This window comes from Macrosteles quadrilineatus, unplaced genomic scaffold (genome assembly GCF_028750875.1).
Source record: "Macrosteles quadrilineatus isolate MER2022 unplaced genomic scaffold, UCM_ALF_1.0 Scaffold_3__2_contigs__length_128488019, whole genome shotgun sequence".
Classification (NCBI taxonomy): domain Eukaryota; kingdom Metazoa; phylum Arthropoda; class Insecta; order Hemiptera; family Cicadellidae; genus Macrosteles; species Macrosteles quadrilineatus.
The window spans coordinates 86,305,735-86,325,716 of record NW_026542596.1 but is presented as its reverse complement, the minus strand read 5'-3'; the positions used below and the strand labels follow the sequence as shown (position 1 = coordinate 86,325,716).

Sequence of the window (19,982 nt, the reverse complement as noted above, 5' to 3'; positions counted from 1 at the left end):
AATATCCAAACGTGTTGTTTGGCTTGATCAGTTTTTACATTGATTAATAATGAAGGGAATATCCCTTCACGACATTTTTTTACATATACATCGATGAGTTAATTTTCCTGTAGTGTTGGTACACCTGTTTGCAGGGTGCAGGTGACCGAAATAGCCGCGACAAAGTGACAGATCAGCTGATCGATAGCATGTGAGTGCGTTGTGTGAGGGGGGGACGTTGCATCGCATAGTGATATGACCTTGAATATGCAGCCATGCAGCAAACGCTTCTCTGTCTGCTTCATCCAACAATCTGTAACAAAGGATGTGAAATTTTATATCAAAAGCGATTGAGCTCCTTCACATTTTTACTTTATATTTAGAATTGCTGAGTATTCAATTCATTTCAATTAAATCAGCGCCGCACTCCTTTGTGTATTAAAGGGGTTTTAAATGAAAAAGTTAATGTACAATGTGAGATGATTTGGGTTGCTATGTTACTGTCAAAGACGAACTCTTTCTTGGGTATTTATTTATATCAGACTAATCAAGGACAGATGAGCTGTTAAATAAAACTACCAATCAATTTGCTTTATTCTTTTTATACCAATATAAATTATCTTATTCATACTAGCCTAATTTGTTATTACTAGTTTCACTTAGTTTATTACTCTAGGTGGGAAAAACTAAACTGCGATTATTGAGGTCCGGGTTCGAATACCGCTAACTACAAACTAAGTTAAATCCTAGAATCTTGGAGTTATGAAATGACTGTTTTAACGTATAGTACCAAAAATAGTTATAACAAACAGTTAAGTGTAGGCTGCAAGTTAATTTGGACAATTTAAGGTTTCAAAATTGATTAAACCAGCGACCGACCTATTCGCCTCATAATGATGAATTCAACACAATTCAAAAAGCCACAATTGGTTGCGCTTGTTTGTGGGTTTGATGTGGGCAGACCAATGTGTACTGTGTTTATAGCATACACAGTTATGATATCAATCAGAAACGACTCGAATAATCTGTATTGTTGTAGAAATAATACAGGTATCTAAATTATTGGCAACAACAGTTTAAAAATACACAATGTTAACATATTGCAATAACAAATTATGGTATTCAGAGATATCTTCATTTCCATCTTCTACTAATGTTTTTATTTTTTCTGAATTAATTATAAATTATAGCGTTAGTCACTTCTTTCATGACTGTCCAATTGTTTGGTCGTCTCTTCTAACTCTTCTTTCACAAAATACCTCTCTATTTTTACTCTTCCTTCTTTTCTCTCTATATATATTTTGTCAAAATGTTTTAGTTAACCTATTTTCCCATATATTTTATCCATAGCGAACATAAATATGAGTTTACATCTTTCTTCTCGCCAACAGTGTTGCTGGAACTCTTGTTACCTCCCCGTGTATGTAAGCCACATAGAGTGTTAAGCACTAGCAGACCTACTGTCGTCATGGCAACCTAAGGGCTTCCCTTCCCTCCCTCACAAACCTCCCTTCACATAAATTAACAGTCGTATTCAACACCAGTATTCAATTACGCATTGCTTGCTTTTATTCGGTATTATGTTGCGGTTCTGATCGAACGGGGTTCTCATTCCGACGGATAATGCATTTGTTTAACGGAATTGATTTCACCGTAGGTTGTATAGATCGTCGCGAAGTTATGATTTTTAATTTTTGTCTGCGAAGTGGCTCTATTTTGAAATTACTATTGAGTCGAATGCGTTGACCATCGTAAATGTATGTTCCTTGCCTGAAGTTTTATCACTGGTATTTCCTGAGTACACACTTAATATCCTAAACGCTATTAAAGGGGTTGACGGTTAAGGTAAAACTAACCAGCCCCCAGCATAGACCTGTGGTGCATCGATTTAGTTAGTGACTACTTACGCCCCCCCCCCCCCCATCATAAACTGTCCTAGATTATACGTAATGTTTAGTGTTATATGTCTACTGTGCCATGTTGTTACCTTGCTGTTGTGTTGCAGAGCCATGGGGACGACCGCTCAGCCTGAGGCCGCCACCATGACCTGCTCACCTCGTCGCTGACCCTCACCCTCACATCTCTACAGGTAGGACTACCAGACTAGACTAGAGCATTATATAAACATAGTGAACACACGCACAATTTCGTGTACGTTGTTAGTGTTGGACTATGATTTGTTACGTCATCCCTCTTACTGTAGCCTATAACCGAAATGTGATTAGGCTTTGATAGTTGATGTGTTTATGTTGCAGACAAGATGGACGTGTCCGTCAACCCAGTGCTGGAAAGCGTCCGGCCGTTCTTCCAAGGACTGCCGGCGCCGGCCAGCAACCCCGGTGCGGCGCCTCCCAGTCACCCGGCCGCCGCGACGCCGGTGCAACCTCCGCCCCACGGACCGCCGGCCTCCTCGCCCTCCGTGCTGTCCTACTGGCCGCAACCGCAGAGGACCAAGGACAAATCGCCCGCGCTCGCGTCGCCGCTCCACCACGTCTACAACGGCACCAAGCTACCGGAGCCTCAACAACCTTCGGCACAACACAACCTGCCTCCCGTAGCCTCCAACTACCACTCGCAAACGGTCCTGCGGCACCCGCCCTCCCAGCCGTTCCGCACCCCCGACTACCCGCAGTCCAACCACCATAGTATATACAGCCCCCAACCTCTCTCCAACCAAAGCATTAGTCGTAGTTCGTCGTCCAAGTCGCCCGTCGTCTCGTCACCCTCGCCCCTCGCCTACAGCTACTCGCCTCACACCACGTCAGCGTCGCCTCAACCTCACCACAAGCCGCAGTATCTGTCATCGCCCTCCCCTAGCCATCACCCGATGTCGCCCGTCATCCAGCAGCCTAGTCAACAATACCCGCAGCATAATCATACCCAACAACAAATGCAATCAACCAGTTTACAATCTCTTGGTGGTCAGCTGCATTCCAGTGGGTACAAACAAACAAGTTCTCTCCAAAAAGACGCCAACAGTTATATACAGCATTCTAGTTCACAACAAACCCCTCTTAGCGTTCAACAACAGTTGGATGATCAGCATTCAGGAACTCATCAACAACATCCTACAAGTCACCAGCAACATTCTAGTAGTCATCAGCAGTCTAGTAATCAACAACATCCCAGTAATCAACAGCAACGCTCTAGTAATCATCAACAGCAGCATACTAATAGTCATCAACAACATCTCAATCATCAGCAACATCCGAGTACGATTCAACAGCACTCTAGTTCTCAGCAGCAGCAACCAAATAGCAATACGAATCGTTCACATACCCCACAACACCATTCTAACAGCATTCATCAACATCTTTCAAGTGTTCCTCAACAACATTCAAGTGTTGCTCAACAACATTCTAATCACCAACAGTCGAGTCATCAGAATCCGCCCAGTAATCAGCGTACTCCGGACCAATTATCAAGCGGCTATCCACAACACCCTACTCAACAGCATGCAAGTGGTCAAGGGAAACCTTCACACCAATACCATCAATCAAACAGCTATCAAACACACTCACTTCCTGCCCGACCTCCGAGTCATTCTAATCAACATCAACTGCAGCCTCAGCACACGAACAGCCAGCAGCAACAAAGCAGCAATCAACATCAGAGTCTAGCCAACTACCATCAGCAAAAATCGTTGGGCCAACATCAGCAAAGCCATTCACAACAGATGTTGCATCAGCAACAAGCGAGGCATGATCAGCACAGTCAACAGACGAGTCTGAGTCATCATCAGCGGCAACAAATGATGACTCAGCAACATCACCAGCAGCTGCAGCAGCAAGCGGCGATGTACAACCAGACGGTGCAACAGACCTCGTCTCGTCCCCAGCATCAACAGGTGCACCAGCAGCAACAGCATCAACAACAACAACAACAACAACAGCAGCAGCAACAACAACAGCACCAGAGAGACACAGAGAAGCTGGCCGAGATGGAGCAGATGCTGAGGCTGAAGCAACGTCAGCTGGCGGCGGTCCAGGCGCAGCAACAGGTGAGTTGATTATTTGATATCATCAAATATCACCAAATTGATAAACGTCATGAGTCCCCGTCCAAAATCCTGGGACATTCGGTTTTTAGCGAATTTCCAAAATATGCAATAAGCTATTTATGTATGGTCCTGACTAAAGAAACAACTAACCTTATAGCCAGTAACAAGGCTACACAAAGCATCTCCCATACAATTTCGGAAAATCAGATTTTCAAAAAAACGGCCCGAACTACTAACTGTATTTTGACTAAGTATTTTGATTTAAGTTCGGTATGTTACACTACCCTCATTGGTGTAAAAACTACTGATCGAAAGTTATTGGAACCAATATGATTTTCCCCATAAAATATCACAGTTACTCCCACCGCTTACCCGATATAAGGGACTTGACAAGCTAATGACAGAAGGATCTGACACATAGCCATGTCACATTGATGATACCGATTATTTTGTCCTATGATCAATTTTTTCCTACTAAAAGTGCCTTTATTATTGTTATTTGAACCAAATAATCAAACAATTATATTTATGGTTCTCAGGAATGGTGTGATGAATTATTATTCCTGATTTCATTAAAATCAACAAATACAAACAGAGGGGTGTTTTGGGATGCAAATAAACCTATCATGCCTCAACTAAATTCTCTTGGACAAGGGACTCTTATTCTATAGGTATGAAGCTGCTGTTTAGAGTTTAGAGGGTCTATCCAGTTTACAGGTTGTGATAGTGTATTTGTGTGGAATATGTGTTATCTGCCACCAGTGTCATTTGCCACCACTCTAGGATTTGTGTCATTTGCCACCACTTTATACCTGGCTGGGTGAGTCATCAGCCCCAACCCTAGTCCGTCGGACGACGCCTATGGCTGATTTTAAACTCGCCTATATGCAATATTTGCATATATCCAGTCTAAAGCCTGGATAAAGAGTGATGGGAATCAGTTAGCTCATTTGTCTACACTCCTTTAATCTATGATTATAGTAACTAACTATAACGACTAGTTCCATTAAAAAAAATAATACAAGTAATGCAAGTCTTTTTCTACTGAGCCTTTATAAACTCCGAGTATTTCCGTCACCAAATACAGAGTTTTCTGATTGATGAGTAATGAATTAAAAATAAGAGTGCCATTTAAAAACTGTTTTAATGACATATTAAATAAATATTTCGTAAATAAAGGGTGAACAGCAGTGCCACCATTGATATCTCAGACGCTATTAGATTTAGAGAAATAGGAACTTCAACTATTTTCTTGTGACAAAAAAATATGAATTCAACTTTTTTTAAATCACCACCATTTTCAAATATTGAGGCTAACTTTAAAATTTCTTATTTTACAACTTTATGATGATTTTAGCATGTAAATGCAATTTAAACCGTTTTTGGTAGTTGCATTTCTTTTATAAAACTACATGTTTAGGAGTTACAGCGTGTTAAATTTGGAAAGGAGTGCCTTTTTGTGAAAAAATTTCATGACTTAGCTCATGTAACAATAAGATTATGAAATACAGTGGGCTTATAAAATTCATAAGAAATTTGAACTCAGATCGCTATTTTTTGTGGTTTTTTTTTGTTAAAACTTAAAGGAATAATTTAAATAGGCCTAATATATCCTATATATATTTATATATTATTCAATATTTATATTTATATTTTATTATCTTTTTAGAATTTAGATGCAATTTCAAGACATTTATAATTTATTCTTTGCATTTTTTCTCCAAACTTACTCGTTTATGAGCTATATCATGCTGAATTTAACAAAAAGCTACTTTCCCCTAAAATTTAACACGCTGTAAGGCTGTAACTCCTTTACGTAGCTTTATAGAAATAAATAAACTGAAAACGCTTTAAATAGTTCAAATAGTTTAAAATACCTTAACATAGATATTCCTATACTGTTTAAATTGTTTAGTTTAGACATAGATAAAACATAGTCTATGGTTTAGACTCACAATGTGTGTTTTCTTTTGCCGAACAAGATGGTAAAATTAATTTTCACAATTCACATTTGTAACTGGAGTTATAAACATGAAATAAACATAGAAATAAATAAACTGAAATCGTTTTAAATAGTTCAAATAGTTTAAAATACCTTAACATGGATATTCCTATACTGTTTAAGTTGCGATTATGTGAGTTTAGACTCAAAATGTGTGTTTTCTTTTGCCGAACAAGATGGTAAAATTAATTTTCACAATTCACAGTTGTAACTGTAGTTATAAACATTTATTCAATATACAAAAATATATAAGTACAACTACATAGTTGTGACACATAGGAACGGTCACGGTGGGAATTCCGGGGCGGGAATTCCAGGAACTGACCCTACTGGTGGCAAATGACACTGGTGGCAAACGACACTGGTGGCAGATAGTAGGACACCATTTGTGTGGGTGTGGGTTGGGGGGAGGGGAGACCAGTGATGTAGGGAGAGCAGGTAGAGAATGTGACAGTCAGACAATGAAGGACCTGGACCTTCCCCTAAACCAAAGAATTTTGATACTTTATTGTCCAGTGTTAGACCTCAGTCATCCTCATCAGCAGCAGTCTTGAGTCTTCCCTCTTGGGCAGTGTAGAAAGTTTCTCTCTGTGGAATGTGCCAGTGTTAAAAGTGATTGCTCAAAATGTACATAGACTATGACAATTGGAATGCCTTCTACACTCATTACTGGTTTAACAATGTTTCGGTAGGTTTTTTTCAGTTTGTGGATGAGAAGTAGTATAGTATTTTTACTTTTACAAGGCAAATTAAAACTAAAACTAGGCTACCTAGTAATATGAGGGTTAACCGTAGAAAAGCAGTTTTAGTTTGGAAAAATAGAGTTCTGGTGAACTAATAAGAATTCAACTCCCACTTTGACATTTTAAAAGTAGAACAAATAGAATCAAGCCATTCTCAGAACTGAGTTTTAATAAAACTCTCTTGACTCTTTTAGTACAGAATTCCTTATGTTAATAATACTTTATTTGTTTTATATTTAGGGTTACTTTAACTTATGAGTATATGCCATTAGTAAAGGTACAACAGGAGAAGATTTTCTGGGTATTTATAATTTTTAGGCTTGACCTCTTAGTCTTAGTACTAAATTAGGAAGCTTAGTAATTTGATAGCCACCATTGAAAAGAAAAAAAACTAGTATTGCAAAGCATTTGAAAAACATGACATGCAGTTTTACAAAACATTGTATAATTTTGACACTACTAGTTTACATGGTTTATTAGCCCGAAATAGCACATTTATAAAAAAAGAATTAACACACACACTTTTAATAAAACATCATTAAAACAAAACTTTGGATTTATTATGCAGAATAAATAGGTCACAATGAACATATTGTAGGCTGTCAAAATGATAACAAAATGGAACAAGCCACTCTAACAATACAGTTAGTGAGGGAAGGTAAAGAATAAAAATACTATTGCATGTCAAAGCTGTTTAAAAGGAATATGTTTCTTTTGGTATCTATAAAACTGATGTGGATATGGGCATTCTTTAGAGAGTTTATAGTGTTATTGTAGACAAATTTATGTTTTCTAAAAATGTTTCTAAGCTAGAGAAATTTCTTATTCCTTCATTTTGTGTTCATCAAAAGTATTATCATGCTGAAAAATTATGGCAGCTTATTGTTTTTCTGCTTTAAAAGTTGATTTTTGTATTTTAATCTAGTATAACAAATAAATGAACTGTTAACACACTTTTTAATATACAAAGTCTATATTTTGGCTTAAGCCTTCTTCAGGAACAATGACAAAAACAAAAAATAATGTGTTCATAAATATGTAGTCTTTATATAATTTAAGAAAAAAAAGGTTAAAGCAACGATCACATAAGACCACATTGGTCTTATGTGATCGTTTGTTAATAGTTTATTTGTTTGTTTTACTGAAAAATCCGTTTGGTATTACTATGAAGAAACAATGTATTTTAATCTAGTTAGTTATGGAATTTTTGTTACAGGCTTATTATGCTGCTGCGTCGAGTAACTCATCGAGACCATCGAACCAAACAACAACCACAACAACAACTGAAGCGAGCAACCATCAACGAACAACTCCAACCCAGGCTCTAATGGGAGGAGTCAAAAGAGAGTCTCCACTAGACTTGTCTGTGAAAACTGTGAGACAGTCGGCCGACTCCACAGCCAAGGACGATGCGGAGAGTGCTTACTACGCCAGCATCCAGTCGCATGAGGCATTCCTTCGGGGAAAACTTCATCCAAAGACAGCAAGTCCGAGGAACTCTGTCCCACCTCTGCAGTTGCCATCAACCATTGTGTATCCTCACTTTGACAACCAGGCTGTCAATCAAACCTCAACTGCTGGTGCACCAAAAGTCGATTTTCTTCCTAACTTCAATGCTCATCACAGCTCTTCATCAACAAATTCCAGGAACTTTCAAGATCCAAGTAAAAGACCTAGAAAAAGCTCAAATTCCCACGTTCCTAGTCCTCAGTACCCTCCTCAGGTCGGGAGTCTGCCTCACATGGGTAGTTTCAAGCGGAGTAGTTTACCTTCTGCTGCATATGATGACCCGAACAAACAATCTCAGTATTATCCGGCCACTGGGCCTCCTTCGCACAGATCGTCAGCAGCAATACCCAACCACGCATCTCACAACATGCAACCATCGTTTGGATCATCCAACAATCCCTATCCTTACGATCCTCTAAAGAGAGGTAGTTCTGCCAGGTACGATATGGTAGAAAGACACTCATCTTCATCATCATTACAATCCTCTTTAGAATCTAACTATCTTCTCGGTAAAAGACAGTCTTCTACAGACCTGAGACATCCGCTACCACCAAAAATCCCCAAAGTTGTTGATACTTGGAGACAAACGATAGATCAACAAATTGAGCAAAGACTCAATTCTTACGCTTCTTCCAGAGGTCACATGGTCAACGGTGTTTCTAAAGAAAGCAGTTTGCAGAACAGTTCTGGAATTCATCAACAGACATCTTTGTATACTTCTGCGTCCAAAGTTCAGACATCACACTCCAGTGCAACCCTTCCTTCCAGCAACAGTTTGATTAGAAGCTCGGCTATGTTTAGTCCACAGCAGAACAATTCCAAGTCTAACCTTCCACCTCAACACTACCCGCACAGTTCACTACAGCAGTACATGGCCCAGGGCATACCACCGAGATCTGTGTCAGAAACTTACAACAATCTGTCGCAAGTGAAAGTTCCCTCCCTCCCTAGTAATGGGGCGGCGGACAAAAGAGTGCTCAGCATCTTGAGGAAACGCCTCGACACAAGAGAGGCGACAAACCAACTTGTCCAACAACAAATGCAGCAAGACAGAAACAAGATGTATTCCTCTAGAGGTTACCCTCAATCCTTGCCTGTGCCAACGCCTCAGGGAAGACACAACCTGCCACCGTTTAATGCCTTGAACTTGGAACGAAGTGCAGCAATCGCATATCCCAGCCAGAAGCTGCACATACCCAAGGCGATGGACTCTGTAGTTCCTGATCACTCTCAGAGCCATTACCCTCCCAGAGCTGATATTGTTCCGAGGTCACCATTGGCTCCTAGGGCCGATGTGTCTGCCAAACCTGTGGCAGAAAATGCTGCTGACTTTGACGGTCTTGCTGCATTCCTTGCAGCGAGAATACGCACAAAAGCTGAACTCAAACAGGTAAATAGAATTAAATTATTGTTCTTACACACTTACGATTTTGATTATAAATTAAAACAGATTCTCTTTTCTTTTAATTTGCTTTTTTGGCTATACAACTCAAAGAAATGAGAATTATAATCTTGTCCCATAAATGAAATTGTTATTGAAGGTAGCAAATCTTGTACAACTGCTTTTAGAAGCCTGACTTGGGAATGTAGCTGTCTTATTAATATCAAGAAACAGAAAATGGAATGCATTAAACACAAAATTTTGAAGCTAGTGTGGTCTAATACATTTTTCATTCCTACCTAATCGTACTCCAATTGTTACTAAAAGTTTGCCCTATACATTTCTAACAGACAGAAAACTATTTTTTGACTCCCAAAATCTCTTAAACTGCTTTTTTTCTGATAGTTCAATAATTCATTATCTCTTGTCAAAGGACATTTTGTAAAGATAAAAACACATTATGATAACCTCTTAACTTAAAAATAACTGCTAGGGATTGACAGTTTTCATGGTCATTGATTTTTTGAACACATTTTTTGAACAATAGGTGAAACACATTTAGTTTTTCCTGCATGTGATTGAGTGATTGCCTGCTCAGTTTTTCTGTGATACAATCATGTTTTTGTCCCAGGTTGGACCATCAATGGAATCTCAGCCTCAGCATCCACCACATACTCCGCTGCCAGCCTCTACATCCCCCCGGGGCACCCCCGCTGTGTTCTCACCCCCGCTGCACTACCCTCCTCCTACAGCAGCGGAACTAGGTAACGTGACATTACTTACTTACTTTACATTACCTTTGTGGCCACTCAAACATCAGTAGGTTTTTGGCCTCACCAACAAGTCACCACCTCTCTCCGTCTTCCATCCATTCTGTCTCTGCAGCTTTCCTATGTTTCTTAGCACCTGGTCCTGCCATCTTAGCCGAGGGTGTCGTCTTCCTCGAGTTCGATTTTCAGACACCATTCTTAGCATAGAACCTTCGTCTCTTCTCTTCACATGACCAGCCCATCTCAGTCTCCTTCTTTTTATTTATGCTCTTATGTCTGGGTCTGTATAGATTTCCCTTATTCTTTGTTTTTTCTGATTCTCCACACACCATTTTCGTTGATGGGACCGTAAATAGTTCTAAGTATTTTATTTTCAAATACAATTATTTTATTTTCTTTGTTCTTTGTCAATGATATTACCTACAACCTTAGAAATATGACAAGGTGCCAAATGAACTTACCCTAGTGTTAATTTAATTACAGTTTCTCCCATGTAAAGTTTGTGTTTTTACTTTTATACTTTTCATTGAAATAAGAAGATACGATAGCAAAGTTTTAAGATAATATACTATGTTGTGTGACTGATGTGTTGTGTGACAGGTAAACGAACGCCAACATCCGAAAGTGGAGCCAGCAGTAGTGGTCACAGTGGCAGCAGTCCGTTGAAACATGTGAGAGACAAGTATGGAGTCAACTCTCCTAGGAGAAGGTCAGTGGAAACATGACATGTTTATATGTTCATTTACATGAAATATTCGTTTTGTGCATGTCAATTTCATGGCACAGAAGTCTACGGATCCATAGTTTTATCTAACCTGTGCTACTGCCAATAGAGCCTGAGTAGTTGCTGTAACTTCAGGTGTTCATGCTCATTACTACAACAACAAAATCTTGTGTAGTGCCGCAAGGTTGATATCATCTAATGGTTTTGATACCAATTTTATTTAATCTAATCCCTTGTGACTACTCTATACATGTTTTTTTATTCTTGAGTACCTGCAACTATTGGATTCTTTGACTGAATAATCTTGAATGTGCATAGGTATTAACATAATTACCAAATATAACCAAAGCATCAGTTTAAGAACATGGTTTGTCTTTAAAACTGTACTTTATTTTTGTCGCATTAGAGCGATAGAAGCATGTCTACAATCCCTCTGCTCTTAATGGGTTTGTTTATGCATTAAACAATTTTAATGTACTATAGTTTAAAAGAATAAATTATTATGCTGAAGTAATTTCATAGTCTAAACAACTGCCAATATTGGAAAATAACTGAATTCTTACTGATTCATAAAAATCCAAAATGTTTTTTGGTTTTAATTTATTTTTTATAAAAGATTTGTTGCGTTGGTATGAAAATCAACATGTATGACCATATTTAAAGCAGGCGTAAGTTCTAATTATGTAATTATGTGATTTTATGTAATTTCATTTTACATTAAGTCAATAAACAATTTTTGCTTAGCCTAACAAAAAAGTTCATCCATGGTTAGTTCTCTACTCAGCACACACCCTCCATTATAGGACTGTTTTTTGCAGATTGTTCGGAGAGCCGAGTGAGAGTGTGATGGCAGCCAGGGAGGCCGGACTGCGCAGCTCCTCCGAGACCTCCGTTTTTGACTTCCGAGAGTCTGACTCCGAGGGAGAGTTGGGCTCGGAGAGGCAGAGTCTCACGGACATGCGCAAAGACAGAGACAGGAGACTACAGGAGAGACACCAGACCTCACCTGAGGTGCCTCAGGTATGTTACTTGTCTGCTAGAGATGGGAAATATTGTTACTTTGCAATACTAGTCAGGAACATTCCTTTGCTTTTGGTGATAGAAGAAGCAATTTGCTTATTTTTTTCTCCTCCAAAAACAAACCCACAAGACGTCAATTATAGTCCGTTCACAAAGTTTAGGCTGTTTAAAGGAAACATTTCCTGGTTTCCCCCAAATGTAGACATCAGCTGATCAGCTGTCGGCTGTAGTTTCAATGTTAGGGTGAGATGGAGGGGAATCAAATCAAATCAATTTATTGACACAAATAACGTTTCATTAGGTGCTTATAGCAGTAACTGGTGTCTTGTCAATTACATAAATCTTAATAATAAAATACAATGGAAAAAACATTTTACATCAAACATAGAAAATTACAATAACAATAAAAATGTGAATGAAATGTGGGATGAAATCACTTCCCCTCAAACCACATAAATTGTGTGAACGGAGTTTTAGTGTTACTTACAGTTGATTGTTCAAAGTTGTTATCTCAGAAGGTGGGTGATTGGTGGGAATCTTACCAGTGACTCAGTTGATATAATGTTTAATGTTTGTATACAATGTAGAAACTAAAGGGATGCAATGAATTTTCACTGTACCTTAGGCGTTTAATTACAAATACGTTGAGTAACAAAAACTTACTAAGCTTCATTCAAATCAATAAATAAATACTTTGAAAAGTGGGGATAGGTTTTACATAATAATGATGATGATGATTTGTTTTGCAGGTGTGTGACAGTGAGCCCATCGATGACACATTCTGGAGTGGAATGTGCGATCAGTTTGTGACGCAGTTAGAAAAAGGTGGAAACAAAGTTAGGAAGCGAGGAAGAAAGAAAAAAGCTGAACCTGTTGAAGAATTTGGGATGTTTGAAACAACAGAGGATGCGCTTAGGGCGTTTTATGACATCAAGCCGGAACCTTCCTCAGTCAGTATCAAACCAGAACCTGCTACCACTACAAAGGAAGAAGAATCATCCCTTGTTCCAAAGTCGGAAGAACCTTCTAGTACTGTCACCAAGCAGGATGAATTGGAAGTTAAGAATATAAAATTAGAAATAATAGAAGACGAAGAGCTGGAAGAAAGAATAGAGGAAAATACTGCAGTCGAAGAAAAAAGTTTACCACCACCCGTCCAAAAGATTAAAATTGAAGATGAATCTTCAGATGAAGATGCTCCTTTGGCTTTAAGACAATTTGAACTGAAAAAATCATTTGTAAAATTAGAAAATAGTTCAGAAAATGACTGCATTGTTACAAAAGACTCCGAAAATGACAAAACTTCTTCATTGACAGATAAAACGGACAAAATAAAAAGTGATGGTCCAAAACAGAAACTTACCAAAAAAGATCTTAGTGATAGTGAAGCGGAATCTAGTAGCGATGAAAATTGTGAATCTGTTGCTAAACGACTGAGAATGAGAAAACCCAAAGAAGAATCTGTAAAGGGAACTAAAAGGAAAACTAGATCGAAAGAAAAAGACACCAAAGAAAAGGAAACCAGCGAAAAAGAAAATTCTCTGGACAGATCTACCCCGCAGAAAGGTGGAAGGAGGAAGAAAGATAAGGAGGAGAAGAAAAAATCATTTTTTGGAGATGGTTCAGAATTTAGACCTGGGTGGGAAGCTGAAGTTTATCGCTACAAGAGATCCCTGAGAATGCCTACAAGTCTGATAAATATTGCAGGTCCGCAAAGCTGGCCAAGTCCCAAGCTGTCAGTGTCTCTGCCAGATCTAGACCCTGACTCTCCAATGACTTTGGACTCTGAAATATCAATGCAAACTAAGAAGTTGGAAAGTGATGGTGAATCAACACCTAGAAAATCAAAATCTCCCGTCTCAGTTAAAACAAAATCCCAAAAGAAAGGAGAAGAAAAAGCAGTAAAGGAAGGCGAGGAAGATTCTTTCCTCAACAGGTTAATACAGCGTTATGGTGGAAAGGGTAAAAAGTCATTAAGGAAAGGTGTGGAGAAAGACAGCTCCAAGGAAAGGAAAGGTCCCAAAATAATTCCTCAAAGTAACGAACTCCAGTTACTACCAACCCCAAGTTTGGATTGTATCGTTAAGTCATCACCTTTGAAAAAGACAGAAGCACAATCTAAACAGTCTAAAGGTAAAAAACTGTCTAAAGACGAGGATAAACCAGTTGATAGTGAGATCAAGGAGTCAATATTTTTGGGATACTTCCGCAAGAAGACAGTCGCTGATTTCAGCAACGTTTTTGCAAAACACAACGGCGGATTTGCAACCGAGCACGAGCTACCTCCGATAATGCTCAAGTCTAGAACTAGAACGCAGACGAGAATTCTAACACAGCGAGCGACAATCAGAGAAGTGTTCGGTGAAGACAGACCTGCCTCAGCACCACCTGCAGGATGTCGAGAAGACAATGAAGAAAATGACAAAACAGTGGAGGAGAAGAAGACTAAAAAGACTGAGAAGAAGTGTAAAGCACTTCTCAATAAACGAAACAGTACAAGTGGAACCAGGCCTGGGCTTAGGAGTGCTGCAGTGCTTAGAAGTAACAAAGCCGTCTTGAAGTCAAAACAGCAACTACTTCAAGGAGGGGAAAGGAGGAAGAGGAGTAAAGATCTAATCAAAGCTTTCAAAACGAATAAAAAACCACGGCAAGAGACAAAAATCAAGGAGGAACCTGAGGACGAGGTTACGATTAAAAGTGAGCCTAGTGAAATATCTCTTCAAGATGAAGTGCCTGTTCTTGTGAGTGAGAAAAGACTGAAATTACGAACAGTAAGAAGAAAACTGAAATCATCTGGGTTTGACTACATTAGGAAAAAGAAGAAGCAACAGCAAAAGAAAGATGGAGATACTGACTCGGTGAAGGAAAAGAAGACAAAGGTAAGAAAATAACCTTATTCTGTAACACTAAGTACTTAATGTTGTCTGATTTGATATTTGCAACCCATAAATACACACCAGAATAAATCCTTGACTGGAACTCGTACAGTAGACTGCCTCTTATCCGGACACCTTTTAACCGGACTACACTCTGCAGAATTTAACCGGACAACTTTTATCAGCCTATCGATTTAACCGGAATGAATCGGCAGTAAGTGTGCTGTACTGAAACGACTTTTCTCGAGGGAATTATTCGTTTTAGTTTTTGAATGATACTGTGTCATGCACGGTATTGTTGGTCGCGTTCATTCAGAACGTACTTTCAATTGTGGTTGTTGAATGTTTGTACCAAACGTTAAAGCTCATTATATTACCGTATATTGTCCAGTAAAGACTGCTGTTTAAGTGTTTATGATGTTAACATGATTCCCCATATATTATTATTAGTGTGTTTTCATTTTAGAAATGATTGACAAATATAGGTGTAAAGTTGTGACGGTTGAACAAACGCTTAATGCCCTTGAACACATGGATAAAAGATAAATGGGAAAATATAATTTTAGAGGACGTTGGTTTAGTCTGTAAATGAGGGAATAGGCTATACTGTAAAAGTAAAAGTGGTTTCCAACAAAAAAATATTTTTGGGTGTTGTAAAATATTAGTTTATTTCAATATCCACCATTATGCTTCAGTGGGCCATTGATCTAAAGATTTAAGTATTAACCAAAAGTCGTGGAGATTGGAATAGCTTAAACATTATATTGTTATCAAATTGAAATATACTCTCAAGACACATTTAAAGTTATTTTACAATTCAATTTCCAAGTGATTTTAAATTTTAAATTTGTGTTAACAGACTATAGCACTCAAACAAAATCTTGAGTCTGAAGAAGACATCCAAAATGAAATAAAAGGATGGGTGATCAACAAAGGATTAGGAGAGACAATTCTGCACAGAGCGGCAAGACTGGGCTATACGGTGAGTGGTTACTGGGAATATTGTATTAGTACAACCTCAATTTCTTTCTCAGAAATAGGATTAAGTCGGATTGTAGGAGGGCCCAGATTATCAATAATTTAAAGCCTTTGGACTGAGCTGGCGCATTAATCCGCCGTCATTGCATACTAAATTAAACACTAAGAGTAGCCCTCAGGGACACTAATACTTCAACCGATCTACATTGCCCTTGTGAGAGATGCTATAGCACAAAGTGCCTGATATGCCTGATATGAACAGCTATTGAAATAACGATTGTAGTTTTCAGTTTTAATCTAACTTATTACTAGTTACAACAAAAATTTCTTTTCTTATTGATGAGTCCTGTGAGCAAGCAATTAAAATCTCAAAAGCATGTCTTACATATCTAAATTTTTTTGACAGCTGTCAAAGATATTGCGAGTAGACATTAAACCTCTGAACATATTTTTGTAGCCTTGGATGCTCATGGATTCTTGGTTTAAAGTTAATTTTTTGTTATTTTTGTGTGGTTTTCATTGACTGATGGATTGTTGTGTTGGTGACAGGACATTGCAGCGTACTGTCTAGAGAAGATGGATCACAACCCCTCACCTCGGGACAACGCAGGGTACACTCCGCTACATGAGGCTTGCTCCAAGGGTAGGCTAGACATAGCGAGGCTGCTACTGCTGTACGGGGCTGACGTCAGCGACAGTGCACAGGGAGGCATCAGGTGAGGATGAGAAAATGTCAGTTGTGATGCTAAGCCCAACTGGTAATAGCAATAGCTTTTAATTAGTTTGAGATGAACAAATGTGAATACTTTCTGCTCTTTGTTGCCTTACAACAATCTGATTTGAGAGAGAGAGAGAGAGAGAAAGTTGTCTTCGTGGAATTGAAGAATTAACTGGAAGAGCTGACAACTGAAAATACCACTCTCTCTCCAACCTTCCTTAGTTAAAAATTCTGCAACAGTAGAATACTCCTTTACAATATAAAGTTTTGTGTTTCTTCTAATAGGCTTCATTGGACTCTTCTCATTCAGGTAAGCTTGCTATCCTCACAAAATATGCTAAAATATAAGTTGTATCCACGAATGTAAATTCATATTGAATTATTATGTTGCAGGCCACTCCATGAGGCCGCGGAGAATGGTAACTTGGAGTTGATCCGGCTGTTGTTGTCGTACGGAGGAGACCCACTACTGGCCACATACTCTGGGCTGACTCCGATCTCTCTGACTTACAATCATCCAGAGGCGAGACTTCTGCTGCAACACCACCTGGCCGATGTGCAAGGACAGGTGGCGCCTCCCTGGCAGATACAACTTACTGGTGAGTCATATCACAACACACCAGGGAGGATGAGTGAGACAGTGTTGAACGAATGAGATGGAATTAAACTTGATGATGTTAATGACTAAGATCAACTGGCCACAGAGCTACTGACCTTTTACAGGATCGAACTTGCGACCCTCTGATTACCACTCAGCTTCTACTTTTCTCGCTTGAGTCGCTTGCAAGACAAAGGGGCGTGGATACATATAATTTGTACTTAAGTTGCTTCCTCTTGCAAGCGTTGACTTGTCACAACCCATCTCAAATCAGTTTACATATAAGTTGAATACAGTAGACAACCGCTTATTGGGCCAGTTTTAGACTGCGGTGATTCCGCGTTAAAGAAAATAGAAAATTATTTGGGCTTTTCTAAAAGTTGCTGTAGTTTTTAAGATGGGAATACCGCTTAAACAGAGCAATTTAACTTTACGAACATGTTTAACCCCAGTGCTTATGAAGCCGAACTTGGCCGAATAGCTTATTTATTAGTGCCAAAATTATTTAGGCTAAAGCGGAATCAATGAATCTGCCAGATAATCAGATATATGCTAGGGCCTGTTATCATGTTTTTACTCTTGTTATGAAATATACTATTTACCAAAGCCAATGTTTAGTGATCAACGTATTTCTTGAGTTTTAATAGCATCACAGACAAGCAAAAAAAAAAAAATTTTGGTTACAGAATATACTCTCCATTGTAAAAAAGTAACTTTTGACACCTGTCTGTGATAGTCAGGATTATTATATTAAGTTTTTTCCTGGTTTGGTGGCCCTTATTTTAGTGCATATAACTGTTTTATATTTTGTTGATTCTGGTGAAAGTTGTGTAAGACAGATGAGATGTGAGTTTTAACACATTTTTCTATTACAGATGCTACACTGCTAGGCAACAACCCCCTGGAAGGTCCGCCGTCGCCTGAGCCCGCAGAGCTGGAGACGGAGGTCGAGGAGGCAGAGCTGGGTCTGCCGCATCTCTACCAGCTGCTGGGGGAGCCGCTCTCCGACCGCTGGGTCCTGTTCCAGGAACTTTGTCCCGTGCTGCGTGTCAAGACACGCGAGGCATTGCTCAAACAGCTGGGACCCAACCACCGAGGAGACTTCCGCGACCTCAAGATGACAGAGTTCTACGACATGGCGCGCTGCTGTAGCATTCTCGGTGTCGGAGACTTCATCCTCAACCCAAAAGCGCACAAAGTAACTCTCGTCAAATACTCGGAACGAGTTCGGGCACTGCTCAACTCAGAAAAGACAATTATAACGCGGTGACCTTAACTATAAGCTGATGACGGGTGAATACTGAGTGATATAGTCCCTAGTGTTATGTGGCTTGTAATTGTACGTTTACGACTGATAGTTTCCTGTTTAAGGATCATAAATATGAATTTAATTGTGAATTATAAGTTAGTGTAACATTTTTAATCATTACTTTAAAATCACAGTTTAAAATGCTGCAACTAAAATTCAAGCTTTGCATTTCAATTTGTATTGGTTTCTTATTTCAAACATACTTTTTTAACGTAATGTTTAAATTGCTAATTTGTAAATCCATACTTGGTTTGTACTAAGAACAATAAGATTAGGTTGCATCAACTATAATGTTTTCAGTGAGCATATTGTTCCCTATTACTAAAGACATTGGAAGTGTATAAGGAACAAATATTTTTATTAATATTGATTTTATAGCCTTAAATAAAATGGTGCGAAGTTAGTGCAATTGTCCTAATAGCCAAACTCGAGTTGTTATTTAGTTTTAATGTATAGTTTAAATAGTATTTAACATTTTATAAAAACTTTTCATTGTAAATTATAGAACGGATGTAGATATGTAAAGTATTGTAAATAAGCGATGATTTTAGTTTGCTTTCAGAAATGTATATATTTATGTATATATGAATCTATTTTGGTAGCTGCTTTTTCCATTCTACGTAATGAAAGTTGTGATTTCCTTGAACTTGTGTCATGACATGTTATTCTGCGCTCTGCTAGTTTATGTGTATTTACGATTGTTTATGTACTGTGATGTTTTATCTTACGACAGTTTGGAGACGCGAGGGTTGCTCTCAGGGCTAGAGATTATTGAACTTAAGAAAGAAACTTTTAAATGTTGTTATGTATTTCTTTTGTAAGTAAATGTTTCCTAGTGAGATTATTTTATCATAGTATTTTTATGTTGTATCTGCTTTGTGTCATGAGGGTTTCGGTTGCAAGAGTGAAATTAATGTTGGCATCTACGAATCAAATATTTATACAATGAGTTCTAAAATTATCAGATTCAAGACTAGGCCTATACCAATTGAATTAATTGTGTATGGATAAAAAATTCTTCCATACTATAAAATGTAGTTTTTATATTTTTGGTTTTATTTTACATAGCGATTTGTTATATCCTTTGTAAATAATTATTTGTTTATTGTACTTTAGTTAGGAAATTTTGTTATCTTCTTTTTTAATAATAAATCTGTGATGAAATTTCAATGTTATCGATGTTAAATAGTGTGCAATTTTTATTGTTTATACATCAATGTAAATTTCAGATAAAAGAGTATTTGAAGATGTTCTATGAGGCATTGCAATTGTAAAAACAATATATATATAAATTATACTTTACATTTTTCTTGTCTTCGATTTTTTTCTTCCTCAAAATAACCATGAAGTTAAAATCAAAAATTCTTTAAGAAAG

General features: G+C 38.2%; 1 protein-coding gene across 1 annotated transcript in view; it reads left to right on the top strand.

Annotated features, from left to right (window-relative positions):
* LOC128988632 (uncharacterized) overlaps positions 1 to 19,614 on the top strand; it is a 203,317-nt gene extending 183,703 nt beyond the window's left edge. Inside the window, exons 5-15 of the mRNA XM_054410104.1 lie at positions 1,985 to 2,068; positions 2,235 to 3,979; positions 7,941 to 9,623; positions 10,246 to 10,378; positions 10,985 to 11,093; positions 11,927 to 12,128; positions 12,878 to 15,007; positions 15,864 to 15,986; positions 16,532 to 16,698; positions 17,094 to 17,299; positions 18,174 to 19,614. Coding sequence (XP_054266079.1) covers positions 2,240 to 3,979; positions 7,941 to 9,623; positions 10,246 to 10,378; positions 10,985 to 11,093; positions 11,927 to 12,128; positions 12,878 to 15,007; positions 15,864 to 15,986; positions 16,532 to 16,698; positions 17,094 to 17,299; positions 18,174 to 18,568 — 6,888 coding nt within the window. The 5' untranslated portion in view covers positions 1,985 to 2,068; positions 2,235 to 2,239 and the 3' untranslated portion in view covers positions 18,569 to 19,614. The remainder of the gene's footprint in view (positions 1 to 1,984; positions 2,069 to 2,234; positions 3,980 to 7,940; positions 9,624 to 10,245; positions 10,379 to 10,984; positions 11,094 to 11,926; positions 12,129 to 12,877; positions 15,008 to 15,863; positions 15,987 to 16,531; positions 16,699 to 17,093; positions 17,300 to 18,173) is intronic.
* Positions 19,615 to 19,982: the final 368 nt, after the last annotated feature.